Genomic DNA, 13271 nt, shown 5'->3' with positions numbered 1-13271 from the left:
GCTGGAAATCTGCAACTCAAAAACACAGACTGCAACCAGCTGTTTCAAGGCCCTCCTAGGATATGCTAGCACAGCTTCTTAGTAAATCCAGTCTCAAGTAGATGTGTGAGAATTTATGGAAGCAGGCTTAGAACCCATATCCACTGCATGACTGGGCCTTTCCCTTACACACTTTCATCTTAGGGCCTCTTCACAAGTTACTGCAGAGGCATGCAAGCCTCTTTTTCATGGCTTCATTGTGCCAGAACTACATGGGCAGTATCCCAAAAGAGTGTTTGTCATGGAGAACCTTAAATGACTTAAGTCCATTCTTAAAGAATGGTACATCCTTACAGACTTGATTTCCCACTTTGTTCTAGTGGAGTGGTGGTGGTTGGTTGGATGAATGAGCCCCATACACTGCATTCTACAAAATGAGGAAATCCAACCATTGATACACCTTTGTGTTAGATTAACAATTTATGAAATCAAACGTGAACTTTCACACTGTCCCTAGTCTGATGAGCAACAGTTTTCCCTCTCAATAAAACTGACTTCTTTCAGTATTTCTAACACTGCCTGGCATCTGCAACCTATCAGTTTCCTTTCCAAGCTAACAATATGGCCACACATTCAAACCATTCGCACCAGAACAGAACTTCTCCCATTTCTGGGAAGGGATCAAAGCTCAGTAGTAAATACCATACTTTGCAACTGGGAAGTCTTGGGTTCAGTTCCTGTAACTTCTAGTTAAAGAATCTCTGAAACCTGGACTGGGAAAGATCTCTGTACAAAGACATTGAAGAGCAGATGTGTAAGAGTACGATTAAGGGTCTGACTCAAAGTAAGGCAACTATATATACAGATACATATATACATGTTGATATGCTGCAGTGAGATTTCTGCAGTTATTCCTAGTCCAGATGCTGCAGTCTTTGCTCAGGTTAAAGCATGACACTTGCCGCGGCCTTCTATTGGAAGCATCACCTGAAGAGCAGCTACAATATTGGGCCAATTGCATACACTGAGCCTCATAATCATGTTCTGGTTGAAAGTTTTCATCCAAACTTGTCTAAGAAAGATGCCATAAAGTGCCGTATTCCAGGAGCTGTCTCAGGCCTGATCAGCAGATACCACTCGCTCATACATGCGCTCCAGAATACAGTGGATACTTGCAAAGCTGGGCCTGTCAGAAGGCAGTTTGCTCCAACAAAGACTCATGAGATTGTACAACTCCAAAGGGCAGTTATCAGGACATGACAGGACATTTCCATCTCTCACATAATAGATGACTTCCTCATGAGCCATGCCATAATAGGGCTGCATGCCAAAGGAGAAGATCTCCCATAGGACCACCCCATAGGCCCAAACATCAGACTCGGTGGTGTAGCGGTTGTAGAAGATGGATTCTGGGGGCATCCATCGTATGGGAATGGCATCATTTTCATTTGCTTTGTAATAGTCTGCAGAGTACATGTTTCTGGAGAGACCAAAGTCAGCAATTTTAACCACCATGTTCTCTCCCACCAAGCAGTTCCTGGTGGCCAAGTCCCGGTGGACAAACTTGCGTTCTGAGAGATAGGCCATGCCAGCCGCCACCTGTTTGGCAATGCACAGCTGGTCCATGCAAGAAAGAGTAAGCAAGCCAGGGCTGGCTGGCCTGATCCTTATGTCAAGGTCATTGTTGTTCAGGCTGCGTGGTGATCGATTGCGCAGATATTCATTGAGGTCTCCAAAGGCCATATATTCAAACAGCAGACACATTGGCTTTCCAACAGCGCACACCCCTGAAATCAAGAACATTCATGAAATACATAGCATCCTAATACCAGATGAACAAGTCTGTGGGCACTTGCATTAATAAACTGCTACACTCACATGAGAATGATATAAAAAGTTGAACTTAAATTGAGCAGTTATGCCAATGAGATAGAAATAATTAAGCACAGTTCTAATTTCTATTGTGATATGATAAAACACTGGTAGCTTTCGTTTAACTGATCACTGCTTTAATAAAATGCATATTTGGGACTTGAAGGTGTTAGGGTTATCTCCAAATAATAATTTTTTGGCATTTTATGCCTAAGAAGGATAGAGACACCCCCCCCCCCTCAAAAAAAATCTATTTTTTTTTCAGATTATACTTTTAAAATTGAATGGCTAAAGGAGATCACAATCTGTTATGCATGCATTAAACCAATCTGAAAGAATGTCAACAGCAGGACCTAGACATTCATCAGTCCAAGTTTATCCATTATGGCTGTCAAAGAATGAAACAGGTAAACAGATTTACATATTACAATAGGAAAATCCCTCAGTATGGCTTTGCCTCTCAATACATATGTGATAACATTAACATTCATATAGTATGTTCAAGTTTCCCAGAAAACTGCTATATGGTACCAAACTTCTTATAAATTATATAATAGGTATCTTCACCATCATGAACGTGGGAAAGAAGCTAGGAATTCTGAAAAGGGTTGATGGTCCCATGAAAAACATAATGTATTCTAGATTCAGATAATGCAAATTATCTAAAAATTAATATACCTTAGAATCTCCCAAACCTTTTTGTTAATCTGTTTAGAGCTGTCCCTAGGAAACAAGTATTGTTGTTCTACTTTATAGCAGTAGCAAGATTAGTATGTGCTAAATACTGCAAGAATTAAATTATGTATCATAAAAAGAGGGATGCAGCCTTAATGAAAAAAAGTATGTTGTGTTCGGGTTGCCCCGAATAGCTCAAGATAGCCTGATCTCATCAGAAACTAATCTGGGCCAGCCCTGGTCAGTATTTGGATGGGAGACTGCCAAGAAATACCTGGGTTAATGGCAACCCACCTCTAAACGTATCTTGCCCTACAGGGTCACCATAAATCAGCTATGACTTAACAGCAAAAAAAGAAATGTTTAGGTTAAAAAAGGCCACCAAGAACGAATAGATTCCAGGGGGAAAATGAAAACTCATTTAGATTCTCTGGTATGCTAATCAATCAAATGTTGGAGGTAAACCTTTCTTCTGCCCTCATACAGTTACCCTTAAATAAAAAAAAAACATATGAAAACGGGCTAAGTAGTACTGATACATTTACACCTTTGCTATTCTAATGGACACTGCCCGTCACATCCTGAATCTTGACATATTGTGATACACTGGTTTGTTGCTGGTGGCCTCACTGCTGCTTTTTGGACAAGAAACAGGCAACATTTCTCACTGAGAGCATCTGGGCCTGCCACAAAGAAAAGTCATGTGGTAAAAGGTTCACAGGTCAAGTGATCCTCAATAGTCCCACACACACACACACCCTCCATCACAAAACTGATGAATCCCTTTGGCCTCTCCTAATTTGTCCAACATGGTGATAATAAACAAAGAGATCACTCCAAATGAGGCTCCACTTCCCTTTTTCCTCTTTCTGTTGCTGAAATACATGGAGCCAGTTCAACGAGAAAGGAAAATAACTTCAAACTCCAGAGTCCCTAAAGATGTTTTTCCAGTGGAAGTACATCTGGTAATAGTCACACTGAAATGAGCATCACTTTCAATGAATTACTGGGAGCAGACACATTCAGACTGGAACTGCCAAGCCCGACAGTCAGTGACAGGAAGCAGGAAAAGAGGAATGACACAGCATGATGACAGTACCTTCATGGGTTGTTTTGCACTAGACATTACTAGGAAAACAGAAGAAAGAGACACAGAGCGCCAGCATTTCTGTGCTTTTTGCAATGGCTGTTTCATCCCTGAGAAATCCAAATGATGTCACAAATGATTCTTGGGTATGTTCTCTATTCACACAGGCAGCCAGACATGCCAGAAGCAGCACAAGAACCCAGCCTCAGTTCTCTGTTTCTGGCATGGTGTCTGCTCCCTGAAAAATGTCATTCTGTATGATGACAAGAGAGAAACATCCATGTACATGCATGTTCAAATACAAAGTTGGGTTCAATACCTAAAAGTTTGACAATATTTGGATTATCGAATTCAGCCATGAGGGCTGCTTCCCGCTGAAAATCTGCCTGCATGTCTGCTGAGGCTTCTTCTTTCAGCATCTTCACTGCCACCATAGTGAAAGGTTCATAACAAAGTAATCCTGGAGCCCTACAAGTGTGAAGGAGGGAAAGGGAGAAAGAAGCAGAGAGGAAATCCATGTGTTAAAAAGTTCTGCAAGCAGCACAGCTGTGCAAAATATGAGCCTCCCTTTCACAGCACAGCTCGCTTTCTGCTGTGCTCTGCAGGTTTTTAGGAGGTCTGTGAACAGTTCTACTTCAGAAGGCGGCTTTGAGCTTTGAAGATTTTAATGGCATTTTGTGTGTGATATGCTGCCGCTGCCATCTGTTTCTTGGTTGCTGTAACTCTCACTTGTGTTTAATAGGTATTGAATTAGGAGGCATCTTGGAGAACTGTGTTGTGGACAAAACTATATGACAGACTGCCTGACTGAGTGACTGAATGAATGAATGCACAGCACTGATCCACATCAGAAGTAGTATATACTCAGTAGAAACTGAAGAGCTAGGTAGGGATATGGATTATGGGAATAAAGCTAAGAAGACAAAAGTTCACACATGCAGAGGAATGAGATTTCAGAAGCTTGGGGTAGTAGAAAGGTCTGCACCATTTCAGACTGCAAGTGAAGGACCACCTCTTGGAATGCTCCCTTATGATAAAAAAAAACCCACACTTCAAATAGATAAACAAAGGGAACAGAATCTTTGACTAATTTTCCATTTGCATGGAGTTGTTTTCCCATAAAGAAACATTCAAATAAGGACCATCTGAAATGCTGCAGATTTTTTTACCACCTCGGAGTTCTGTCACCTCATGCACTTGCATCTGTGATCCTGACGTTTAAAGGCAAATTAGGTGGGCAACTGGCTAGTTCACTCCATCTTGCTCCATTCCCCTCCACACTACAGCCCCCATTCCATATGCAGGTCAGCCCAGACCCTTTTTGAGTGGTTAAAGAGGATACCTTCATCCTTTTTCACCATAAAGAAAACTGGGTGGATTCAACCAAAGGCTGTTTTACTGTTTGCTAACTTTAAGAAATTTTTGTCTCCGAAGCAAACATCCAGTTTTCCTGTTGTCTGCTCACACATCAAGCCTCTGTTAAAAGGACAAGATATTTTTCTCCAGGACTGCTGACAGCCCTAATCCAACCCCAGGTTTGATTCTCCCAAGCATGTTTATTGGTAAGTAGCAGCTGTGGAAGCATCTGATCAGACCTGGGGTTATGGCACAGAGGAAGAAGTTTCCAGTTTCCCCTCCTGTGCTATATTCTTGACCTCAAATGCTGCTCCAGAGAGCAAATATGTAAGCCCCAGCCCATAGGACAAGTACATAGTACTTATTGGATGTGAAATAATTTATGCTATGCTTGAGGGCACAGAATGTGATTTTGTTCAAGGAATGACAAATAGCCATGTCGGTGACCATGTTCTCTCTGTATAGAGAAGATGACACCCATTTGAGAGCCAAGGAGGCCACCCGCAGCCAACTTGCTCAGCTGTTGTTTTAAATGCCAGGGCTGTTTTACTATTCAGTGGCTGTAGGAAGTTCTAGTCTCCAAAGCAATCTTCCAGTTTTCTCGTTGTCTGCGCTAGACACATGGCATCGTGACAGGTGCAGCTGGATACTCTAAATGTCACATCATTGTCAAATGCCACCAAATGGCTAAATGCCCATCTGAAAACAAATCTTCCAAGAGGGCACCACAGCTGCAAGACTGGCCAGTGTGCTTTTGCAACCCAGAGCAAGACAATAATCTGCAAATGTCTCAGCTAAATACCTTCTTGACCTCTGCTTTTTTGGCACTTCCAGTATGTCCACTACATATTTAAGAAATAAGCAATGAGCATGGGGGGTTTTGTAGAAAAAGCCCAGCAGGAACTCATTTGCATGTTAGGTCACACCCCCTGATGCCAAGCCAGCCAGAACTGTGTTCCTGTGTGTTCCTGCTCAAAAAAAGCTCTGACAAGGAGACATGGAATATACTTTGTATAGTACTTCAGTGGGATTAGTCAGCCTTAGATTTTTGTTCATGTCCAAAGCACTTACAGCTTAGTGGGCTATGAGCAAACGACATGCAGCCCTGCATTTGAAGACACTCAGATTTCGTGGCCACAACATTCCTGTTCTGCAACTGAAATATATTATTGAATGGAGCAAGTTTGAATGGTTAATTTTCATCCTGATTCAGCTTGCTCAGTGGCACAATGGGATCTATTTCTCCTCTTTTTATTGTCAATTTTTAAATGATTAAACCATGTTGCAAGTCCTGTGGGACCCTGAAGCTGATCACCATTAAAAACACAGTTAAAATATGGGACCTTGCAACAGCTCACCATTTAAAAAAATACCACTAAAATATAATAAAAGTCTTGCAGATTTTAGAATTTTGATTTAAATATTTTGCGAGGAACAAAAATAGAAAGATTATATCACACAGAAATATGGAAGCAAGGGAACAGTGTTTTTAAGACAGGGAGTTATGTTCGAGGAGCCCTGGAAAAGGGACAAAGAAGATCAACCAATCCTGATTTTTTTTGTCAGCCTGTCATTTATTTTTATCAGAAAGTGTCAGCATAATTAAGACATTTCCATTCCATAAGGTCAGCTAAAAATTTAATTAATTTTCTTTTAATTGGGACCTGAGACTTCCATATTACATGGCCAGGTTTCATTCTCTGCTGCATAGGCATGACCAGATTTCCCAGAGAGAGATGCCAAGGAACCACATATATTTTGAAAACTCTGTGATGGCCTGTACTTCTTGCTTCTGAGGAAAATTGTATGATTGCAGGTGAAAGAAAACGAACAACGAACACCTCCTTTATACATAGCCAGACAGGGACACAAGTAGCCATCCATGTCAAAGGCACTGTCTTGGACCAGCCCATCAATTAATTAAACTGAAATTAATTATAATTACTGGCTTAGATTCTACTGTGTTGCAGCATTAGGTGCTCCAAGACTCCTTACAGGCCCGAGATAAAAACCTGGCTGGATTTTAGTTACAACTTCTTTCCGCTCTAAAATAATCTTCAGTCTTCTCCTGTTTGCCCTTCAACCTTATTTTTAACACTCTGTGTCAAGAAGTACATACTAGTGCTTCATTCAATTACATATTTAGCCCATACTAAAACACGCTCAACCCATTGTAAACTTCATCTGCAAACAACTACCAGCACTAGCTGTTTTCATATTATTAGTTAAAAGTTTTTGCTTGTCCTGTATTTAACTGGGAGAGAGGCTTTAGCTTAAACTTGGATCTGATTCACACATGCATGTACATCACTTGATATCTTCATGGCTTGATGCTCACTGATTCTCTCAGTAAACAACTGCATTGCCTTTTTTGAAAAGGACTGGTATGAGATGCTATTGAGTGATAAGCTCTGCCTGCAGCATTTGCCCATCTGCAGATTATCACTAGATGCTGCAGTCCTCAAATGATGATTATGTGAGAGCATCCTCAATGATGGGACAAAATCCAGTGAACAATAAAACATGCTTAAGTCCCAGTGGAATCACAGAAAAGGATTCCTTATAGAAGTGACATAGCCGCCCTGAGACACTTCGGTGCGAAGGGCGGGGTATAAATCCCAATATAAATAAATAAATAAATCTTTATTCTCTCTTATCAGTATTGTGCCAGTCTTTTTCACTCCTGCTGGAAGACATTTTGATGAAAGAAATTGTATAGGAGGAAAAGTTAAATCCCCCCTGCCAAGTGCTGTGGTCACTATTCACATTGGTGCCACTTCTGCTGTTTTTAAGGGCAAATTACATGTCTGGAGTTTCAGTCACAGAACACCAACATGTTATATAATATATTTGTGACTGCAGGGAGATTTTGTGTGTGTGTGGAACAGATTGAAAACAGCAAAGTTTGGGTCAATTCACACTTCCCCCCCAGTTCTTCAAGCTATGGTTTCCAGCCCAGGTTAATAGAGTAAGCACAAACCACAGTTTGCTGTTTCAGATGTAATTGCAAACTATGGATTGTCAGAATGAGTAAGTCACTTGCAGTATCACCTTACACTGACTTACACCCTTCTGAGCCCAATGACTTCAATAGACTCAAAAGGGTGCAATTTTTCTTAGGAATGACTGTAATTGACTCTGAGGGCATGAAGAAAGGACAGAGGCACTGATTTTTACACAATATTGTCCCCATCTCTTCCACAGAACATTCCTTGCTTAGTTAAGTAATTTAAATATATGCACATATTTTAGCCTTCATTTTTCAAACACTGGGTGTCATTTAAACAAATGGTAGCTATTTACCTTGCTTGAAAGACCCGTCCAAAAGCTCCTTCTCCTATGTCCCTTACATATTCAATATTATTTCGTGGATACTCCAGGCTCAGCAACTTTGGGTTTAAGAGTAGAGGCATGCGCTGGTACATGGGGTTTGGGTGCAATCTGTCCAGTAAGAGCTCGGAAGGAAGTGTAGTCAGGGCTGGTGGTGCTGACTCCCTGAAACAATGAATGGGAGCGAATTTGTTGCTTAATTACAGCAAATACTTTTTCATGTCAGTAGGCAACTTCTAAAACCTGAAATGCAGGACTAAGTTTGAAAAGCAAGAATGCTACTGCATGAAATTCATATAAAGGTAAAGGTGTGCAAGCACCAGTCATTTCTGACTCTGGGGTGATGTTGCATCATAATGTTTTCATGGCAGGCTTTTTACGGGGTGGATTGCCATTGCCTTCCCCAGTCATCTACACTTTACCCCCAGCAAGCTGGGTAATCATTTAACTGACCTCAGAAGAATGGAAGGCTGAGTCAGCTTTGAGCCAGCTACCTGAACCCAGCTTCCACCGGGATCAAATTCGAGTTGTGAGCAGAGTTTGGACTGCAATGCTGCAGCTTACCACTGTGCCATGGAGCTCCTGTGATATTCATATCTTACATTTATATAAATCTACATATCATGAGTAAGGTTGCCAAGTCCAATTCAAGAAATATCTGGGGACTTTGGGGGTGGAGCCAGGAGACATTAGGGGTGCAGCCAAGATCAAGGCTGTGACAAGCATAATTGAACTCCAAAGGGAGTTCTGGCCATCACATTTAAAGGGATGGCACACCTTTTCAATTCCTTCCTTCCATAGGAAATCATGAAGGATAGGGGCACCTTCTTTTGGGGCTCATAGAATTGGACCCCCTGGTCCAATCTTTTTGAAACTTTAGAGATATTTTGGGGAGAGGCACTAGATGCTATACTGAAAAGTTGGTGTCTCTACATAAAAAAAACAGCCCCCCCCCCGAGCCGCAGAAACCCGCGGATCAATTCTCCATGATTTTCTATGGGAATAAATCTCCATAGGGAATAATAGACTTCCCAGCAGACATTTCCCTCTCTCCCCCCCGCACCCCGCTTTCTGACAACCCTGAAGCGGGGGGAGGGCCTCCAAACCGGGGGATCCCCTGCCCCCACCTGGGGATTGGCAACCCTAATCATGAGAGTTCTCCCTGGCCACATTTGAGGAAAGGGGTATCATCCCCTCCTTGCCCTGTAATTCAGACCTGATGTGATTATTCCTCAGGAACATTTATATCTCTTGTGTTCCACACTTTATGGCTACAACTGTAAATAAATAAATAGGCCTATGCAGACATAAGCATACCAAGGACATAATTCCTTTTCTTTTAGAATAAGGCCAGCTGTGTGATCACTTTGAATACCCCAGCCTTACAAGTAATATGAGATATAAAAGTTAACTAAAACAAAAGTTCTTAAAATACACAGCTCTGTTGCAAATAATGGTCATTTGCACATGTTTTGCCTGCCCCAGGTTGGATGTTATTGGGAAGCTTGTCATCCCACAGCATGTGGTATTCCTGTGCACCTTCCAGGTTTCCTCCAAATACACCACAGTCTTTCCTGAATCTGCTTTGCTGCAATATTTTTTGGGGAAATCACTGCAAAGCTGCAGGTGGACAGGAAAGTCAAGCTCTTCCCACTTTTAATACTGGCAACGTATTGTTATAGCATTATAATGTATAAAAATCTGCCTACCAGGTCCTTGGAATTCCTAGTTTTCATTAAAAAGGAAGTATCTATCCCCTTTCATCGAGGAGACATGCCTTTCCTTTTATATCTGCACAACAAAAGGGGCTAAAGACTTTTAAAAATGAAAAGTGGGAATTTAGAGAACTTGATAGACAAATAATGTTATAATGCTATAACAATAAATCAGTTGCTGATTTCTTTTAAAAATTCCTGGAAAAGCATCCCCACCCCTTCATGGCCTCATGGCTTGGGGGGGGGGGTATGACTGTGGGATATGAGGGATTGTGGCAGGGAAAATGTAGGGAAATACACCATATGGAAGCCCCATTGCCACTGTGTTGTGTCAGCAGCTACAGCAGCAACGGTGAAACCAGACAAGCCCATCTCTGTGTAACCATGAATGTATCAATTGTGGGCCTTTAAAACTTGAGATTTCCTCAGTTAAATCACTAGGGAGAACATTCATCATAGCACATGACTATGAGCTAATTTTTACCTCAATAAATCTTAGTTTACTATGTTTAAGATAAATGGTTCAAGAATAAAGTCAGCCTGTGGTTACCATAGATGTAGACATAAAGAAGGCAAGATGCCTGTATATTCTGATATGCCTACTAGACAAGCCCTAATGGAGACAAAGAGAACAGTATATGGGTCAAAGGTCAACATGAACATATGAACATATGAAGCTGCCTTATACTGAATCAGACACTTGGTCCATCAAAGTCAGTATTGTCTTCTCAGACTGGCAGCGGCTCTCCAGGGTCTCAAGCTGAGGTTTTTCACACCTATTTGGCTGGACCCTTTTTGGAGATGCCAGGGATTGAACCTGCGACCTTCTGCTTCCCAAGCAGATGCTCTACCACTGAGCTACCGTCCCTCCCCATCAGTCTCAGCTATGATAATATACAGCTTGATAATATACAGCTATTACTGTATTGAGTAATTGTTGTGAGCCCGTCTCATCTGACAAAGCCAGCTAGAGAGCCAGTGTAGTGGCTGGACTAAGATCTGGGGGACCCAGGTTGAAATCCCCACTCTGCCATGGGAGCTTGCTGGGTGACCTTGGGCTTCGGCCTTAGCCACACACACTCAGCCTAATATACCTCACAGAGTTGTTGTGAGGATAAAATGGAGAAGAGAAGAACAATGGAGATGAGGAGGACAATGCCAGCTGCTTTAGGTCCCCTTTGGGGGGAAAGGCGGGGGTACAAAATAAATAAAGGTTAAAGGTAGCTAAAACATCTGTAGCCAGCCAACTTTCCACCACTCTTAAAAAACTACATTTTAACAAACTGACCATTAAAGATACTAGTTTTTTTAATACCTTATTTTGTATAAAAATTAATTACTGTGATTTCATATCTACCCCTCCATTCAAGGCCAGAGTTCATTATTATAAGATTGATTTGGTTTTACTTATAGGACTTTCTAAAAGACAGTACCTAACAAGTCCTAGATCTCACCTTGTTTTATTTTTCCATTGTTTATGTCTTCGGCAGCAGAGAAGAGCAATGATGATAAGAATGATGACCATTGCAAAGCTGAAGATGATGGAGATAATGACTGTCATGGAGTATGCCGGAGACAAAGCGGAGGAAGAAGGGAAGTGTGGGGTCTCTACATTTGGCTTTGTGGTTCCTTGTGGCAATGATTCTAAAACAAAAGCAGCAAAATAATGACTGTAATTGTAGGGGCATTCATTGCGAGGGAGCTTATGACATTAATGGTTGTGGAAAGTGATGTCAAATTGCAGCCAATTTATTGCAACCCAGTAGGGTTTTCAAAGGAAGAGACAAACAGCAGTAGGCTTGTCATTCCCTTGCGAGACAGCATGGTGCAGTGGTTAAAAGCAGCAGAGTCAAATCTGGAGTACCTCATGAAGCCTGCTGGGTGACCTTGGGCCAGTCACAGTTCTCTCAGGGATCTCTCAGCCCTACCTACCTCACAAGGTGACTGTTGTGGGAAGAGGAAGAGAAGGCAATTGTAAGCCTTTTTGTGACTCCTTAAGGTAAAGAAAAGTGGGGTATAAGAACCAACTCTTCTAGCAATGCTGGAGATCCTTGATGGTCTCCCACCCAAGTACTAAACAGGGCAGACTCTGCTTAGCTTCTGAGATTTGAGATCAGGCTAGCCTGGGCCATCCAGGGATGGACTATGACACTATTTTTTTTTCTTGTTATGAAGTCATAGCTGACTTATAGCAACCCCACAGCTTTTACAAGGCAAGGGATGTTCAGAGGAGGTTTGCCATTGCCTGCCTCTGTATCACAACCCCGGTGTTCCTTGGTGGTCTCCCCTCTAAATATTGACCAGGGCTGACCCTGATTAGCTTCCAACATCTGATGAAGTTAGGCTAGCTTAAGCTATCCAGGTCAGAGCATTAATACGTTTATGAAAATCAGACAACTGTCATGATACCACCAGGAACTACCAGCCAATGTGATACAATGGCAACTTTCTGGGCTAACAAAGCCCACACCTCTGACTAGAAATTGTAAGTTATAGTACCTTACCATCTCCACAATGGGGCACATTGCAGTATTCCCATTTCACAGAGGTGTCCATTGTGTAACACCAAGGTCGCACATTTTCACCTCCTGGATTACGGCAGTAGTTTTCTGCATTGGAGAGCTCTGGGAAAAGCTGGGAGGTTCTTCTATGTGAATGGGGCACCTAATGGCAAGAAACAGTTTAATGAATGCTTTTCATTGTTAGTTTCTTCAGCAGCTCTTTCCAAGTTGGGGAAAAAATGGGTTGTGTGATTTGACAACCATTTTTCCCCCCTGAAGAATATATCACACCAGCATCTCAGCAAGAGTTAAAAGGTTCCTTTTGTCCCTACAAAATTTCTGATGGAACTCTGGCCTACAACCAGTCATCTCTTCAAAGGCACCTGTGTTAATCATTTGTTGAACATTCACGTTTGGGGGGGTGGGGTGGGAAAGCGGGGGAGGGAAATGCAACTCATGCAGCTTTTATACTTTCTTGCCTGGAAGTAATCTGCATCACAGTCTTTCAGCAGGTGTCTTTACAAGCCTACTTTACACCAAATAATTTCTCTAGTGTGAAAAGCGGCTCTTTACCTGCTCGCTCCACTTCTGACAAGGAATGCCAGAGGCTGTGACATTGACCAAGCCTTGGTAGGTTAGCCCACTGCCTTTGTAGCAAGTTGCTGAAGAGAAACAAAACCACATTGGATGGTAAGACAAGAGAATATGTTCTGTTGGCTGGTCTGCCCTTCTATGATGAAAACTGAATGCCAAGAA

At 42.0% G+C, this 13271-nt stretch overlaps 1 protein-coding gene across 1 annotated transcript in view; it reads right to left on the bottom strand.

Annotated features, from left to right (window-relative positions):
* Nucleotides 1–1034: 1034 nt before the first annotated feature.
* Nucleotides 1035–13271, bottom strand: part of MUSK (muscle associated receptor tyrosine kinase) — a 58128-nt gene continuing 45891 nt past the window's right edge. The window contains exons 11-16 of the mRNA XM_060237166.1: nucleotides 13089–13177; nucleotides 12519–12678; nucleotides 11469–11658; nucleotides 8273–8464; nucleotides 3933–4081; nucleotides 1035–1766 (exon numbers count right to left, since the gene is read on the bottom strand). Coding sequence (XP_060093149.1) covers nucleotides 1093–1766; nucleotides 3933–4081; nucleotides 8273–8464; nucleotides 11469–11658; nucleotides 12519–12678; nucleotides 13089–13177 — 1454 coding nt within the window. The 3' untranslated portion in view covers nucleotides 1035–1092. The remainder of the gene's footprint in view (nucleotides 1767–3932; nucleotides 4082–8272; nucleotides 8465–11468; nucleotides 11659–12518; nucleotides 12679–13088; nucleotides 13178–13271) is intronic.

The sequence above is a fragment of the Heteronotia binoei genome, chromosome 4, assembly GCF_032191835.1.
Source record: "Heteronotia binoei isolate CCM8104 ecotype False Entrance Well chromosome 4, APGP_CSIRO_Hbin_v1, whole genome shotgun sequence".
Taxonomy (NCBI): domain Eukaryota; kingdom Metazoa; phylum Chordata; class Lepidosauria; order Squamata; family Gekkonidae; genus Heteronotia; species Heteronotia binoei.
Note: the sequence above shows the minus strand (reverse complement) of the source record. Positions and strands in the feature narration are given on the sequence as shown.